The following is a 17,480-nucleotide window of genomic DNA, read 5'->3' on the forward strand; positions in this document are numbered from 1 at the left end:
TTCCTGGCACTTAACTAATGAGCAGGAATTGTAAGTTGGATAAAACACATGAAGAGCCCAGCTTACCTGCTAAACCCCAGCTCTTTCTTATAACACCACAGCACTGAAGGCCGAGCCTTCACAGTTGCTTTGGATAACATGTGATGAAGTATTACCACCTGCCAAACAAAAAAGTCACAGAATTTCAGGCACAAAAGAGACTTTAGAGACTGCCAGGCTTAAGACCTCATTTGACAGATGTGGAAACTAAATTGAGGGCCAGGGAAGGGAAGTGCCCAAGGTCCCTAGGCGAGCAATGACCAGGTTTGGACTAGAAGCCAGGTCACATACAGTTAACCTTGTGGTCAACCCACCACCCCAGGCTTCAAAAGGTATTAGCTTGTCTGCTAATCAATCTAAATACAGAGAATTCACCACTTCCAGGAAATAAAGGTTCCCACTAGGCATCTTACCAGCCAAAGAGATCTTAATGCCATTATGTCCTGAAACACCAGAGTGCTTAAACACGCTGAGTCTTTTGGACAAGAGAAAAAGTAATTCAGGAAACATTTACCAGGTCATACCTGATCTTTTCCTCGATCTCCGACCACAACAAAGAGAGATCTTTGCCGCTCAGCTACCCCATTCTCAATGAGAATCCGGATTCGGTTATCCACCTTTTTCCGATGCATGGTGAAAAATTATTACTAAAAGAGAAAGAAATACAACTGGCCATGTGCACTAGACTGTCTAAGAAACATTAGCTGGCTGCCTCTTGTGGGGCCAGGGACTGTGCTACGCATATCTATAAATATTGTCTTACTTAACCCTCTAAGAGCTCCATAGGGAAGACATCAGTCTCTAGTTTTAAACTCAGGAAACCTTTGGCTTGGGAGGTGAGAAAACCTTCCCTCAGCCTGGGAAGCCTGTAATTCACCTCTATTCAAGACTTTTTAAAAATCAGAAACTTGTATATTCAAAAAAGTAGGAGAATGACTAAAATACATAGGGTATATCCAAATATCCAAAGCATTTTGTTTGTTTTTGAGACGGAGTCTCACTCTGTCGCCAGGCTGGAGTTGCAGTGGCATGATCTTGGCTTCCTGCTACCTCTGCCTCCTGGGTTCAACCAATCCTCCTGCCTCAGACTCCCAAGTAGCTGCGACTACAGGCACACGTTGGCCAGAATGGTCTCGATCTCTTGACCACCCAGTCTGCCCACCTCAGCCTCCCAAAGTGCTGGGATTACAGGCATGAGCCACCACACTCAGCCAAGCATTTTTAATAACTAACGATATGGATATAGATGTTTATGACAGAATCATGACAGAATAAAGTATGATAACATTTCCGATGCATACACATAACAGAGGGGAAAAAAAAGACTGGAAGTATCAAAGTATAAAGTAGCTACTTCTGGATGGTGGGACTTTTATTTTGTTCTTTTGTTTTTGTGGAGTCTTAAAAAATTCACGTGTTACTAATAAAGTCAGGGAAATCAATAACTATCAATGAATAATTCCATGTGTGCGTCCAAAATGTTTCCTCATTTTAGGGAAAACTATACTGAAGCCTTTGTACAGACAGACCTCAAAAGTTCTCACCGAAGTTCTCGCCGGGTGTGGTGGTTCACGCCTGTAAGCCCAGCACTTTGAAAGGCAGAGGCGGGTGGATCACCCGGGAATTCGAGACCAGCCTGGCCAACATGGCGAAACCCCATTTCTACCAAAAATACAAAACTTAGCCGGGAGTGGTGGTGGAGCTGCAGGAGAGGCTGAGGCAAGAGAATCACTTGAAACCGGGAGGCGGAAGTTGCAGTGAGCCGAGATCGTGTGCCATTGCACTCCAACCTAGGCGACAGAGCGAGACTCAGTCTCAAAAAAAAAAAAAAAAAAGTTCTGTGATTACCTACAGTAAAATATTGCATCATCACAATAAAAACGTCAGAAATATCACTGTAAAAGTAACATGCTACTTAGATGTAAAAGTGACATGCTACTTAGAAATTCCGGTACCTACTGCATTATAAACATAAAGCTTATTTACTGAACCATACCACACTTTAACTGTCCCTTCTAACCTTTCAATCCAAACACAGATTTTAGCATATGTCTTACTATAAAACACTAAGTCAAGGACCCCAATTTATAAGTAAAGGGGAAAGTATAAAGAATTCAAATACCCCGAGGCAGAAAAACGACAGAGACAGAATTCACCCTCAAGTCTTCCCGACTCCAAAACCTGAGCTCTTCCCAGTTCACCAATCTTCTCAACTTGTAAACCCTGTGTTGCCGGCCACATAAAGAGCCCGCAAAAATCAATCAACAACTAATTAATGGGGGCTGCCTTTTGCTCTAGCTACTGTGGGAGCCCCAGAAGTAGTACCACAAGGCCCTTGACTTCAAGCTTGCATTCTTCTTGAAGAAGGTATTTAAAAGAATGAGATGAGGAACAAGATAATAAGTAAAATTAGATGTAAAAAAAAACAGCTATAGTGAGGGGTCAGATGAAGGAAGCGCTGAGATTACTACAGGCTGAAGCTGTCATGGAAGGCCTGGATGGGGAAGGCCTTGGAGATGATTATTTTTCACCCACTCATTCATATATCTATCTACACATAACATCTAGGTGGCAGGCACCACTTTAGGTGCACTGGCAAACAAAACCAAGTCCTGAATGTGACTGCTGAATAAAGAGTATAAAGGAATGTGCCCAGTGAAGGATTTAAGAACGTGGAAGGGTCTGGAATCAGATTACCTAAGTTTAAAGGTTAGAGCTGCCGCCAGGCACTGCGGGCAAGCTCTGCGGAAAGCAAGTGTTGTCACCCACCCATTCAACCCGACTCCCCAGTTACAGGCACTTAGAGGGTGAGTATCAAGCCACGCAATCCCCGAGGATGCTCGAGAAGCACGCGCCGAGAACGGCTGCGTACTGGAGAGGTGATTCTGTTATCTAGGAGCGCCCCAAAAAAGGGGTGGAGGACAGTCGGCGTAGGCCAGGTATCCGTCTGGATGCAGAGCCTTCATCCTGAGGCCGGTCCCCTGTCGGGCCAGGAAGAACACAGACACCGATCTTGGCATCCATACCCGGCCCTCCCGCGTTGGGTACCTGCGTCCCGAGCCCGGCGGATCCCAGCCAGTGGAGAAGCAGAAGCACGTGGGAGCACGGAACAACTCCGAAAGAGAAGGCACAGCTGACTGCCCCTAGCGGATGCCCGGTGACCAGGTCTCGGACTTGGCCTGGCTCCGCGGCACGCGCCCCTCTCAGGCACTGGTACACAGCACGTGCGCAAGCGCATTAAAGTCGCAGCGATGGCGAGCGAGAAGGGACCTTCCTCAAGGCTGTCGCTGAGTAATGACGTAAGCCACCAGAGGCGGAGCTGGGGCCTAGATGTCCACTGCGGTTGCGCATTTTAGTCTCACTGCTCGCGGTAGCTGGGGTATTGGGTGCGGTTTGCCTCTTCACGCTCTTCATATCCGAACTAAGGTACCTTGGCTGAGAAGGGCAAAATAGATGTCCGCACCCCCAGGGCCTGCCCACGTAGGTCTAGGGTTTTCAGCGTCAGCCTGGGTACGCGAGACGCGACGGATCCAGCTGTCTGTGCTCAATTTAACCGATCCCCGTAAGTTGAGGAAACTCGGCCGACTAGACCTATTTTATTGGTCTCGCTTGTCAGTTCTGATCTTACAGATGGGAATCCTGTAATCTACCCATGACTGCCGCCTCTGTACTTTGGAGGATCCCATTAGGCCTGTATATGGTCGTCAAATGAAATTACTCCCCCTGGGCTTCCAGTAAACTCCAAGAACATGACTACAAGGACAACCTATACATAGTGTGTTGCATTCTTGACTTTGGGGCAGATCGCTGAACTTCAAAAAGCATTATCAACTGCTTGATGTTTCCTCCTGGATACCGCAGATGTCTGAATCCAAACCCCTTCCCCAGATAGACACTTCCAATTTTAATGTCATCAGCAGCACCACCCATTTAATCCAACATTCATCATGAAATTTTTTTTTAGTTCATTCAGCAAAATGTCAATATGCCCATGCACTACTCTGCTCACAAGGGATAGTGACCAAAATGTTACTGCCCCTCGTGGTTAATTCTAGGTTGTTTTAAATGCTATTAAGCAAAAGTATCCAGTGAGTGAAGTGACGTGACTAAGGGCACTATTTTAGAAGCGAATACGGAAGGCCTCTGACGGGGTGACACTGGATGAAACAAGGACCTGAAATTTAGAAAGAATAAGCCCTGACAGTATCTGAGTGAAATGCTCCCCCATGCCAAAGATGTACATACAAAAGCTCCAAGATGGGGAAGAAGTCCTGGCAGTCTGTGGCCAAAGCAGTGGGCAAGTGAAGGACCAGATTTAGAGTTCTAGTCATGATGAGAAACCACTGGAGTTTGTGGGGGACTGGGAAATGAGAAAATGTGCTTTGCCCTCTTAAAAGGCTATTAGGCAAAAAACTAAACCACAGGAAGGCAACGGTAAAAAACGGGAGAACAATTATAAGCTATTGTAGTCACCTGTGCTAGGATGGTAGTCGTGGCAGTGGTTAAAAGTATTAGATAACTGGATATTCAAGTTAAACTACGTGAACTCACTTAAGGATTAGATACAGGGTATAAAAGTAAATTGAAGATGGCACCCAAAACATTTGCTCTGATCAACTGGTGTTGGGTAATCAAGGAGTTGATTTGGAATACTGAGAGTCTGACATCCAAGGCCTGGAGAAATCAGCAAAGGATACCGAGTACTGACCAGTGAGATACGGTATCTACAGAATCCATTCACCACCACCACCCCATCTCCACCTTAAGTTGGAATCCATTATTTCTCACATGGACCACTCCAACAAGCCATCTCTTGGTCCGTATGTTCTCAGCATTGCATTGAATGTTATTTAAATGGCAGCTTTATTAAGTGAGCCACCACCCCCACCCCAAACAACATTTTGGTGTTTTTTTTTGTTTTTTGTTTTTTTTGAGACGAAGTCTCGCTCTGTCGCCCAGGCTGGAGTGCAGTGGCGCCATCTCTGCTCACTGCAACTTAACCGGTTCAAGCGATTCTTCTGCCTCAGCCTCCCGAATAGCTGGGACTACAGGCGCATGCCACCACGCCCGGCTAGTTTCAGTATTTTTAGTAGAGACGAGGTTTCACCATATTGGCCAGGCTGGTCTCAAACTCCTGACCTCATGATCCCCCTGCCTCAGCCTCCCGAAGTGCTGGGATTTCAGGCAAGAGCCACCACACCTGGCCCAACACACAGCTTTAAAATCTTCGTTTGCAACTGTTTTTAAGAGACAAAACATTTTGCAGCTGTTCTTAAAGAGACAAAAACATGAAATGCAACTATTACGCTGTCCACAGTAGTCTTTACCTGTTTCTGTAACCTGTAACTCTGCTAGTCCCTTCTCTTTCCACTTGATCCTGGTACTTTCAGTCACTGGTGATCAGACGTTTAGATATGTTCTTCTCTCCCTTTCTTTTGACTAGTCTACTACCCCTTACCCTTCAAATCTAGCTCAATTACCCCTTTCAGTTGTCTCCCCTGATCATTTTAACTAGGGTATACACGCTCTGTCATGGCTTTAGTATCTACCACATTGCTCCAACATGGCATTTGCTACACTTTGGTGTCATATCAGTGTCTCTGATTAGACAGTTCAATGAAAGCAGAAACCACAGTGATTTTTGTTACCACTAAATGCCTAGTGCTTGGCATGATGCTGGGCAAAGGATACCCTAATTTGCTGAATAAAGCCTTAGTTCAGTGGCTTAATACAGTGTGTCTGCCTATTAAACACAGTACTTAAAAGTTGGTATTTCCAAATGAGCAATAATACACGAATGCCTTTGCTAGATGATCAGGAACAAACTGATCTTCCACTGCCTATACTCAAAACAGCCGTACTGCTCACTAACTGGATTAGGCTTCAGAACAGCTTGTTAAAGTAGGATATTAGTAGTAGAGGCTGAGAAGTGTATTAGAAGATGAGGCTATCAGATTTCTTATATAAACCTTTTCCTCTCCTCACACCTGTAGCAATTCTTCACTTATAGCTTTTGCTGGATGGTTAACAACTTAAGCAGACTTCGTTCAAGGACAGTGAGAAAACCGGGCTTTCATAGAACTTAATCTAATGTAATTTTAAACATTCACTAGTCTTTTCCAGTACTTTTGTAGAATTCAAAATGGAAAAAGGTATGAGCCTTAACAATTTACTTTCATTTTCCTGAGGGGTTTTCCTCCCCATTAACTCCATAAAAAGGACAAGATGAAGGGCAATACTGATTCTGTGAAATCTAACTTACAATCAATTAAAACTTAGAATGTTTAACAGAAACTCAAGTGGAATGCAGATTCCGAGCTTAAAGATGAAATAAAGGGTTTGAATTCGGCACTTACCTGCATTCCATTTCCTCTAGTTATATTACTGAAAATATAATGAACAAATGTCCTAAAACACTTAGGAAGCTGACTGCTCAACTAGCTGTTAACTGATCACCTCAGTTAATCAACCTTCTGAGAATAAGCACACATTCTATGTCTCCTTTAAGTGGAAGTCTCCCACATGAGTTGCATATAAAAGGAGACAAAAGAACTGTAGAAGCTAACTGATTAGAAATATTTAAAGGATATTTAATATCAAGGTACAATGATTGAAAAAAACTTTTCTGTATTTTTTAGGAATTATTAGGATCTGGAAATAAAACTGCCCTAATCAAGGTAATCATTGACATTCTACCTTTTTAAGTTTTAAAAAAGAAGTTTCATATCCACATGAGATGATTTATATTGTGCATATACAAAAGTATTTTATATGTGAGCTTGGCTACACCAAGAGGCTACAGTGACACGTGTGACAATCGTTTCCTTGAAACTCTGCTAAAATATGCATTTGACCAAATAAAAGGCCTTCTGCAGCTAGGACAAGCAATCACATATTATACAGAATACTTAGAACCAAGATTCAGATCTTAATGAGACTTATTGAAAGGTTCTCTACCCCATAATGAGGCACCCCTTTAAAAATATGGTCTGAATAGACATAAAAGATATACATTTAAACTGTGATGGTAAAATAACCAAAAAAAGAAAAATTATAGTTTAAAAAAAGAAGCAATTCTTTGAAAAAACATACATAGAATAGTCAAACTATGAACACCGTTACACATTCACAACATCTGCACTAATGCATAGAAGTTCAAAACCTAGAAGGCATTTCTTCCCCATCCCTTCTCTGAAACTGATTCATAGAGGTCACTGTGTGAAGAACTTCAATCCTGATTGTAAATATCATGAAATTATTTTCTACACAGATAGCAAATTTAGTTTTATATAGGATTGCAAGCATACATCATCTAGGGATTACCCAGTAAACCACAAATATTTTATCCATTCCCCTAACATACAGATAACATATGGTTGTGGTACATCCCAGGCAGATGTCATTTAAAGCACGCAAGGGGAGGTGCTAGCAAAAAAATACTCATTTGCCAAAGTAACAGGTTAACCCTTCCAATATGATGTACCACAACCACACATGAGAAAAGTCAAGAACTTATTTTATTTTATTTTAAAATAAACATTGAAGATCCCCCATTTCCCACCACCCTACAAAACTTTTGAATGTGGAATGTTCAACAGCCTATCCATTTTGGTAGGTTACAAAACCAGCAAAAAACTCCAGTTGTCTAATGATGAATGTTTGAGAATAGTTTTGTTTTTAAATAGCTGAGCACCTACTGGAAAAATTCCTGGGCTAAATGCTGAAAATAAAATTTAATTTCTGCACAGAAAACACCATTAACTTAGTAGCCTTTGCTTAAAGGTGGGCTTAATTCTCCATGAAGTCGGAATGAGACAATAAGCAGCATTAAGTTCATAGGCACACAGAACTAGTGCTCAAACTGCTAGCATAAATTCCAACAGAGTACATAAGGCTAAGTCACTACTCAAGTGTCCATTTCCATCAAATTTAGAGACTCTCCCTATGCATCTAAGGGAAGGAATTATCACTTTGAATATAAATGCCTCCAGGAGAAAAGGAGAATTCAGGTAAGGTTAAATTAGACAAAAGATAATAAGTGCAAGTACTAGAGAAATGTTGCTGGAGATAACCATAAAATTTGTGACACTAACGTGGTATGGGGGTGAATCACATAAGCTGCTAGCTGTTGAACACCAGTGTTTCAAGATACAACTTTTATAAACATGTTTTATTTGTTTTGCTTATACCATCAGAACTGAAACTACCGTCTGTGATTTCCCTGAAACAGGGAAATCAATCTAAAACACATACTGGTGCCTTTCAAAAGATAGCAATTGAAAAGGGTGGTAGCAGCAGGCATTTGGTATCTTTTCCTTTTAAAAAAAAGCTTTCAAGCTGAAGGAAAAACATGTGACCAAGAGTGTTATGATTATCCACTAGAGATTTCATCAGTACCTGTAACCAGTTTAGGTGACAATACAGCAAAATCCAAGGATTAGTGACAGACAATGTACATGTCATAAGGAATGATAGTACCAATCCTTACAAAAGTCATTGTCTCAAAAAAACTGTTAAGTGTTCAAAAAGGTATCTAAATATTTCACATTAAGTACAGAAGCGGCCATCCAGATTACATCCCATATCTGTTGCATATTTTTCAAAAAGTGCCAATCAAAGCCTAATTTTGCATCTTGGCTTTGTCTTATACAGTATCAGCTGTTAAAAAGCATTTTACATGTGTTTTTAACCACAGTTGTTTGGCCAGATGAACAGTGCTGTGTCAAAGCTGGTAGCCAGCCTTATAGGTGTGATTAGGACCCATGCATAATTTGGTATGCATCTGAACGTTCAGTGCTCCAATTTAACTGGAAAAGCTGTGAAATGCAGTTGTTCTGCCAAACCACACTCCACTCCTTTCATCTTCCTTTCTAGGGAAATATTTTAGTTTGTCAGTTACCATTGAATAACTCAAGGGCTGATTTGTAGATTTTATCCAATGTCGAAAAAGTCAATCTTGCCTTTATCAAGCCACTTCAAATAACTATGGAGATTATTATCACCCTGTAAAGTATATTGTTTTACTCCTAAGCAAGGGTGAGGAATCTGAGTATCATGTGCAAGGCTCAAGATGACGCTTAGGACAGAACATGCAGAGTAAAAATAGTTTCCTTCCATATCCAGGTAATAGAAAGCTGACAATTGTAGTCCTGTCTTTATGGGATGAAAACAGTCCCTTTACAATAAGTTTCCTGAAAGGGAGAACAAATAGATAATAACTCTTCTGGTAACATATTATGGTACACTGGCCAGTGTGTTTTTGGCGATTAAACATAATCCTGTGAATCAGATTAATTCACTTGCTGAGTGTTCATTTGCGGCATCCCTCTGTTGGGTCTTGGGGGCCCTCCACGACCTAGAAGACAAAAATGGCATTTGATTTTTCTTTCAAATATTATTTGTTTTGCCTTCAAGCAGATTTTCATCTGAAGTCAAGAAGCATGTGGGCATCCTGTCACCACATTATTAGGCTTAAGAGGTCAATTCTTCAGTGTTCAAGTTTCCCCTGTCCTGGAAGTTGTCATGCGCAAATTTGCTCATGTTCTCTTAGCTAAAAGAAGAGTAGAGCTAATGGAGTATTCCACCAGTACTCATTCATTCATTCATTCAACAAGTATTTATTGAGTGCCTACTATGTGCCAGGCACCGTCATCAAGCGTTGGGAATAGATACAGCAGAGAAGACAGACAAGGTACCTGCTCTCATGGAGCTTACATTCTAGTGTACACTCTAGCTTACATTTCAGTAGTAAGTAACATCATACTATCAAAATTAATAAAAGCACCAGAATGAAAACAGACCTTATTACCTAAACTGTTAAAAAGAAACTACATAACATTCAAAATTGTATAATGACTTTTAACAGATAAAGTAACTTTTCGCATGCTGTTAAAACAGATTTTTAGCTATCAGTTTGAACTCAACTTTCATCGAATATGCTACAAGGTGGGAAAGAAGAACATAACCCACATTCACATGCAAATATCTTTTGATATTTCTAGTCAAGTCAGTAATTCCCAAGTGATCCATTAATTTTTAGAAAAATGTACCTTTTTCCTGGCCAGTTTCTACTAGCATTCAAATCAAAGTACTTTGTAATTCCTCCTTAACACACATTTTATACATGTTATGGCCAATAGAGGAAACCTATTTGATGTTTAACCTCCCTCAAATCAGAGAACCATTTAGAATTTCAAGACTACATGAAATGCTAGCTCTAATTGCTAAATAGGTTAACTTCCTGCCAGAATGGGAAGTATTTTTCCCATAGTAAAAGAAAAACAAAAAACTCTCCAAACCTGTAATTTTTTTTAAGTATAGTTCAATAAGTTAGGAATTTGGGAGTTTTGTTTAAAAGTCAGAAATAACTTGATATTTATATCACTAATAGAGGTCCAAAAGGCATTGCAAATTCCATTAGTTCTATTACTTCTAAATGGTTCTCTAAATGTTAACTATGGCTTATCCGGCCATTAAAGGGTGTCTGGCCTTAAAATATAATAGGCATGTTTCCAAAAAATGAAAGAGGAATAATAAATTTATATAAATGTTCAATCTCATTCCAAAAATGTCTTACAAAAATGTTTCGGTAAGTACTTCCTAAAAACATTTAGCAGGTTTTAGGACCTGAAAAATAATTTTCAGTTGGAAAAACACTTTTTCTGAGGAAAAGAATATGTTCTAGTTTTCAAGACAGTTTATATAGTAACAGGGAAAGTCATTCAAAAATTAAAATTTGGGTCCAAGATTAAGTTTTAGAAACAGAGCATTTCATTTAATCCCTAGCAACAAGTCTGGAAAGGATAAATGTATTCCTAACATGCAGACTATGAACAGCTCTTCCAAGGCCAGAACAGAAGCTCCACTTAGGAGCTAGGATCACCACCACAAAATATTACCTCGTGGGGCTCCCCGTGGTCCACTCTGCCCAGAGCCTCGCTTGAAATTCTGCTGATATCCATCCTAAAAGACAAGCTAGTTAGTATTGAAAAGGTACTTTTTAAAAAATGCTTACCCATCTATTCTTTCAGTCTAACACTCAATACAGAATTCTTCCTTAATCTTTTAGACACTTCAGTATATCATGGCTACACCTTATTCTTTAATTGTTGTACTTCTATTCTCAAGAACATTCAGTGAAATATATTTCTCTGCTCTTGGAAATCACTGTCTTTAACAGGCTTTACTAAAGGAGTACTTATGTTACGAGTGCTAAAAGCTTTTGTTTCAACAAAGTGTCTTGGACACCACAAAGTTAATGCCAAATTAGTTACTTAGGTTCATTAAGCAAATACATTAAGTAACTTTCATTGGTATACTTAGTTCAGGTTTACACTTTAGAACTGCTTTACCTACCCGTTGATAGCCAGAGTAATCCCGGGGAGCACTGAACTGAGACTGTGTATAACCACTGTTTGGAGTGTTAGAGAATGAAGGGCGGTAACCATCATATCCTCCTAAAATTTAGGACAAGAAAAGAAATAATTTTCTTAACTTCACAAGGAATTTTTACTCTTATTAATGAAGATGGGAAGAACTAGAAAATTGTAAGTCAGGCTAATGAAATTAATTTCCAATTTCCTATCTTGATCCAATCTGTTCATAAATTTCTATAAGTACTAACGGCCCCTCAGAAGATAAACTTTTAACCCATCTAAGCATGTAAACACACATCTATACAAACATAATAAACAATCCCCATAAGTTTTGGTAATGTGGAAAATACTTATCCTCCAGGAGATAGTGGTAGACATTAATTTGACATAACCAAATGAACAAAAATTCCATGATTTGTTATTTAAATAACAAATTATACCAAATACACAAATTATACCAATTGTATCAAAATATACATTTAGTTTAAATTGTACATAAGAGGCTAATACAGATACATCCTTCCCAAAAACTGTTATAATATTTTACAAATCAAAAACTAATTTGAACTAGTAAAAGGTCATTAGAACTTCCCTTTTTAATTTTTTTTTTACCTCTGAATCCATTGGCAGGGCCCCGGTATCCATTCATCAAGCCTCTAGCACCACGGGAGCCTCCACGAGACACACCACGACTATTGTAATAGGGCTGATTGCTACGTGGAAATCCAGTGTTCTGCTGAGGAGGCTGCTGGTGGTTACCAGTCACTTGATGGGACTGGTCCGGGGAACCATGGTAAGTGCCAACCACTATAATTTAAAAAGAAAGAAAAGGGTGTATATATATACACAGCTCATTACCTTTTGTTCTCCCATGCACTTTCTAGTTTGTGTCTTATACAGTCTCCTTGAAGTTTAATCCTTAAATAAATTTGCATACAATGATAAGGAAAACTAAACATGAATAAAGTCTCTTACCTTTCTCCTACCCTTAGACTAAGCTAATGGGGGTAAAATTCTCCAACCACAATTCCAAACCTTTGAAAGCAGGGTGCATGATTGATCCTTCCAAACAAATTATTTGAAAGGCTATATTAACATCTTCTAAAAGGCATCTACTTTTTAGCACAAGAGACCCAAAATAACTCAAAAGATTTACTCTTAGTACATTACCATATTTTGTACCATGTAATTACTTATTTTCATTATAAAGCTCCTTAGTGGTAGAAATTTTCTTATTCTTTTAAATATCCTTTGGTACTTAGTAAAACATACAAAACCACTCTCTCATATTTAAGCAGCTATATGGTAGAATACGTCATCAATTACATAGTTTAACTGATCAGCAAAGGCCTTCGATTTATAGCCCTTAATGCCAAATTCCATTTCAAAGTATTTAAAATGGCAAGTATAGCCAATTTAGAAAACAATCACATGGTACTCACATTGGCACTCAACCCACTTGAGGCTAAGGTTCTAGAACATACACACTAACATATATACAAGCTCTATCCACAATGGAGAGAGTTCTAGAATCTAGAAATTTTCAAAAATTAAATACTACTGAACAATGTATATAATTCAAAGAGGAGAAAAAAATAGGGTGCTAAAAGTACCTCTGGGAGGTGAGAAAGGCAACAGAGCAAAGGAAAGCCCACACACTAACAACAAGGGTCAAAGGTGCTAGCCAACCCAAATCTCCTCTTTTGGGACAGAGAGAAAAGCAGCTGTATGACTCTTGAAAATCTTTACTTGACCTATTTTTACATCCTTAAGAAACTCCAAATACATTAATAGTTGTTAGAATCCTATTTTACAATGAAAGCACTAGGGAATACCCTAAGGAAAAGAGAGAGCCATGGCTCCTCTTGAATTACTTAATAAACCAACTACATCAGTGTCATCTTTTTATATAGATTGCCTTTTATTATATTCCCAAAATTAAAAATTGTAAGTGAATGACAAATACACATAACATTTGCCATGTAAAACGGTTCATTTGTATCCATGTACAATGTATCCAAAAGAACTGAATTTTAGAATCACTTTTTATCAATAACAGCTTGTAATCTTGATCAAATCTCACTGTAAGAAATTCATAGCAAGGCTGAGTACAGTGGCTCACGCTGGTAATCCCAGCACTTTGGGAGACCAAGGTGAGCAGACTGCTTGAGCTCAGGATTTTGAGACCAGCTGGGCAACAGTGAGACCCCATCTCAACAACAACAACAACAAAAATACAAAAACTTAGCTAGGCATGGTGGTGCATGCCTGTGGTCCCAGCTACTTGGGAGGCTGAGGTGGGAGGATGGCTTAAGCCTGGAAGGCAGAGGTTGTAGTGAGTCGAGATGGTACCACTGCACTCTAGTCTGGGAGACAAGAGCCAGACTGTGTCTCAAAAAAGGAAAGAAAGAAAGGAAGCAACTCACAGCAACAACTTAAGTGTGATCTTTATTTAACTTTTACTTTTAAGACAAGGTCTAGCTCTCTCACCCAGTGTTGCTGTTGGAGTTCAGTCAAATAATCATGGCTCACTGCAACCTTGAACTCCTGGGCTCAAGTGATCCTCCAGCCTCAGCCTCCTGAGGAGCTCCGACTACAGGCATTCACCACTTCACCCTGCTAATTTCTGTATTTACTTTATAGAGGTGGGGCTCTCACTATGTTGCCCAGGTTGGTCTCAAACTCCTGGTCTTAAGCAGGCCTCCCAAAGAGCTGGGATTACTGGCGTGAGCCACCACACCCAGTCTTCATTTTATTTTAAAATACCCACATTCCTACTTAAATTTTGGTAAAGTATAAATGTGTAGGCCATTTTAAAAAGCCAAAGATTCTTTTGTCATGTTGTTCCTGATTAGACACTAATTCAAATTAAAACACAATTTCTAGAATGATGGGACATACTGAAATGATTTGTTCAACAAATATCAGGCCAGGCATGGTGGCTCACGCCTGTAATCCCAGCACTTTGGAAGGCCAAGGCGGGTGGATCACCTGAGGCTTGAGGCAGGAGGCCGAGGCAGGAGAATTGCTTGAACCCAAGCGATTGAACCCGAGACGCAGAGGTTGCAGTGAGCCAAGATCGTGTCACTGCACTGGACAACGGCCCACAATGTATACATGTTATTTCATTATGAACACCTGGCCTCAAGCAATCCTCCCACCTCAGCCTCAAATGTAGCTGGGATTACAGGTGCCAGCCATGAAGCCTGCCCACAATGTACACACATTTCAACACATCATGCCGTATGTGATAAATACACATATATATAGTTTCTATTTCTCAATTAAAAATAAATAAATGAACTTTAAAAAAAAAAATAGAGGCCGGGCGCGGTGGCTCAAGCCTGTAATCCCAGCACTTTGGGAGGCCGAGACGGGCGGATCACGAGGTCAGGAGATCGAGACCATCCTGGCTAACACGGTGAAACCCCGTCTCTACTAAAAAATACCAAAAAAAGCTAGCCGGGCGGCCAGCTACTCGGGAGGCTGAGGCAGGAGAATGGCGTAAACCCAGGAGGAGGAGCTTGCAGTGAGCTGAGATCCGGCCACTGCACTCCAGCCTGGGCGGCAGAGCGAGACTCCGTCTCAAAAAAAAAAAATAGAAAAGCAATCCATGTACTTATCAGTGGGAGAAAGTTTTCGGCAAGAACTTGGAACGGAAGCATGAGGGCCCTGAGATTAAAAGAGAACTTGTTGCATGTGTGACTGGTGTGAGTGTAATCCTAGCACTTTGGAAGGCCAAGGCAGGCAGATCACTTGAGCCCAGACCAGGAGTTCAAGACCAGCCTGGACAATATGGTGAAACCCTGTCTCTACCAAGAATACAAAAATACAAAAATACACAAAAATTTAAAAAATAAAAATTTAGCCAAGCATGGTGGCACATGCCTGTGGTACCAGCTACTTGGGAGACTGAGGTAGGAGGATCCCTTGAACCCACAGGCAGAGGTTACAGTGAGCCATGGTGATCGCACCACTACTTTTTATCATTCAGAAGCTGAGCATAGTATAACTGGTAACTTCTATCAGAGTACGGAAGATTCGAGCTTCATATTAGAGATACTGAATACTACAGGACATGTAAGAATTTACTACTGAAAAATCTAATGCTGATCCAAGTTTACCAAGAAATTGAATATAGAAAATTATACAACTTTTCAAAATCGGGCTGACAAAATCAAAGTATTAACTCCTCTGATTGCTGGTTTGTTGTGGGATTCCAATTAAATTCCAAGGAATTAAAGAACCAAAGACCTAAAGAAGACATTAAAAGACCTAAGAAGACTTAAAACCATCGGCTGGGCATGGTGGCTTATGCCTATAATCCTAATGCATTGAAAGGTAGAGGTGGGAGGACTGCTGGAGGCCCTGAGTTTGAGAAAACCCTGCAGTCCCAGCTACTTGTGGGGCTGAGACAGGAAGATCACTTGAGCCCCAGAGTTAAAGGGTCTAGTACATGATTACACCACGGCACTCCAGCCTGGTCAACAGAGACCCCATTTTTTTAAAAAAAAAATTAAGAAAATAAAAAAAATCTAAAGTATCTCTATCAAGCTAGACAAGGTAGTTGGGATTATGCCCATAATCCCACCACTTTGGGAGACAGAGGCAGTAAGTTTGCTCGAGGCCAGGAATTGGAGACCAGCCTGGCATCATAGTAAGCTCCTGGAGACCCTGTCTCTACAAATAAATAAATAAATAAAATTAGCCAGGCGTGGTGGTAAGCACCTGTAGTCCCAACTACTCAGGAGGCTGAGGGAGAAGGAGTTTGAGGCTGCAGTGAGTTATGCTGGCATCACTGCACTCCAGCCTGGGCAACAAAGTGAGAACCTGTCTCAAATAAATGTCTCTATCTACATTACTGTTGTGACAGGTATGGTAACTAGCCAAATTATGACCTTACTTGACAAAACAGATGTTTCAACCCAGTCCACGAAATGCAGCCACCATGAGTTTTTTCTTAACTTTGTCTAACTGACTCAATGCCAGATATCATGCTAAAAGCCTTCAGTCAATTAACAATTAAAAAGTACAGTTTATCACCAGGTGCAATGGCTCACGCCTTTAATTCCAGCACTTTGGGAGGCCGAGGTGGGCAGATCACGTGAGCTCAGAAGTTTGAGGCAAGCCTGGGCAACATGGTGAAACCCCAACTCTACCAAAAATACAAAAACTTAGCTGGGCGTGGTGGCACATGCGTGTATTCCCAAGCTACTTGGGAGGCTGAGGTAGGGAGGATTGCTTGTGCCCAGGAGTCAGAGGTTGCAGTGAGTCGAGATCACAGCACTGCACTCCAGCCTGGGTGACAGAGTGAGACCCCATCTCAAAAAAAAAAAAAAAAAGTATAGTTTATGGTAATTCAAGTAACAAATTTAATTCCATATAAATTATACAATGCAACAGGGATATTATGTAAGTTCAGTGACAAAAGGAAAATAGGTATAAAGCCTCCAAAACTTGCACATAATTCACATATCAAAGTACAGACTCAATTTAACTCATGATCTGACATGAAAAATTTATATGGTCTACTACTAAAACAGAAACTCTTGAACACCACCACTCTGAAGTCTAAACTGTCCTAACACTGTCAATAACTGTGCTGGAAAGCAAGGAGCCAATGAGGTGACACTGGATTTCGTACCTGTTTGAAGCTGTTCTTGCTGAAGCTCTGTTTGTTCTACTTGGTGAGGCTGACTAGAAAAGCTCTGGTTATAACTGGCCTGGTACTGATTTTGCTGTTTTAAAGTTTCTGGTTCATTAACAGGAGGAACTGGGGCATTCATATTGAACACCTGTTAGTAAATAAAGTAAATGATTAGTTCATCCTTTTATTCTCTGCTTTATAACATGGCCAAACTCAATGGTGGTTTTACCTCAGACGTAAATAAAGACATCACAGAAGTCTCAAACACAAAAACATCACACACATACACACAAATCCCTCCACGTGCTTCAATATGGAAAAAGACATATATATTGTATAGTACTTAAAGGGGAGTATGATAACATGCTGTGAAATGGAAGTAGGGAATTAAAAAAAATAAAAAGACATACAATCAGCAG

General features: G+C 40.4%; 2 protein-coding genes across 7 annotated transcripts in view; both read right to left on the reverse strand.

Annotated features, from left to right (window-relative positions):
* Positions 1–3,698, reverse strand: part of NAT10 (N-acetyltransferase 10) — a 54,946-nt gene extending 51,248 nt beyond the window's left edge. For 4 of the 6 annotated variants that reach the window (XR_004435813.1, XR_004435812.1, XR_004435811.1 and 1 more), the window contains exons 1-3: positions 3,088–3,278; positions 564–686; positions 67–158 (exon numbers count right to left, since the gene is read on the reverse strand). Coding sequence is in view for 2 of the 6 variants with exons in the window: in XM_033205370.1 (XP_033061261.1) it covers positions 67–158; positions 564–671 (200 nt within the window). In the remaining 4 variants the exon portion in view is untranslated. Of the gene's footprint in view, positions 1–66; positions 159–563; positions 687–2,808; positions 3,059–3,087 lie in introns of those variants that run through there. The other 2 variants (XM_033205370.1, XM_033205371.1) reach the window with 2 other exon arrangements.
* Positions 3,699–6,783: 3,085 nt separating this feature from the next.
* CAPRIN1 (cell cycle associated protein 1) overlaps positions 6,784–17,480 on the reverse strand; it is a 50,761-nt gene continuing 40,064 nt past the window's right edge. Inside the window, exons 15-19 of the mRNA XM_033205373.1 lie at positions 17,059–17,209; positions 12,027–12,221; positions 11,395–11,495; positions 10,938–11,001; positions 6,784–9,394 (exon numbers count right to left, since the gene is read on the reverse strand). Of these exons, the coding sequence (XP_033061264.1) occupies positions 9,330–9,394; positions 10,938–11,001; positions 11,395–11,495; positions 12,027–12,221; positions 17,059–17,209 (576 nt within the window). The 3' untranslated portion in view covers positions 6,784–9,329. The remainder of the gene's footprint in view (positions 9,395–10,937; positions 11,002–11,394; positions 11,496–12,026; positions 12,222–17,058; positions 17,210–17,480) is intronic.

The sequence above is a fragment of the Trachypithecus francoisi genome, unplaced genomic scaffold (assembly GCF_009764315.1).
Source record: "Trachypithecus francoisi isolate TF-2019V2 unplaced genomic scaffold, Tfra_2.0 Lachesis_group8, whole genome shotgun sequence".
Classification (NCBI taxonomy): Eukaryota; Metazoa; Chordata; class Mammalia; order Primates; family Cercopithecidae; genus Trachypithecus; species Trachypithecus francoisi.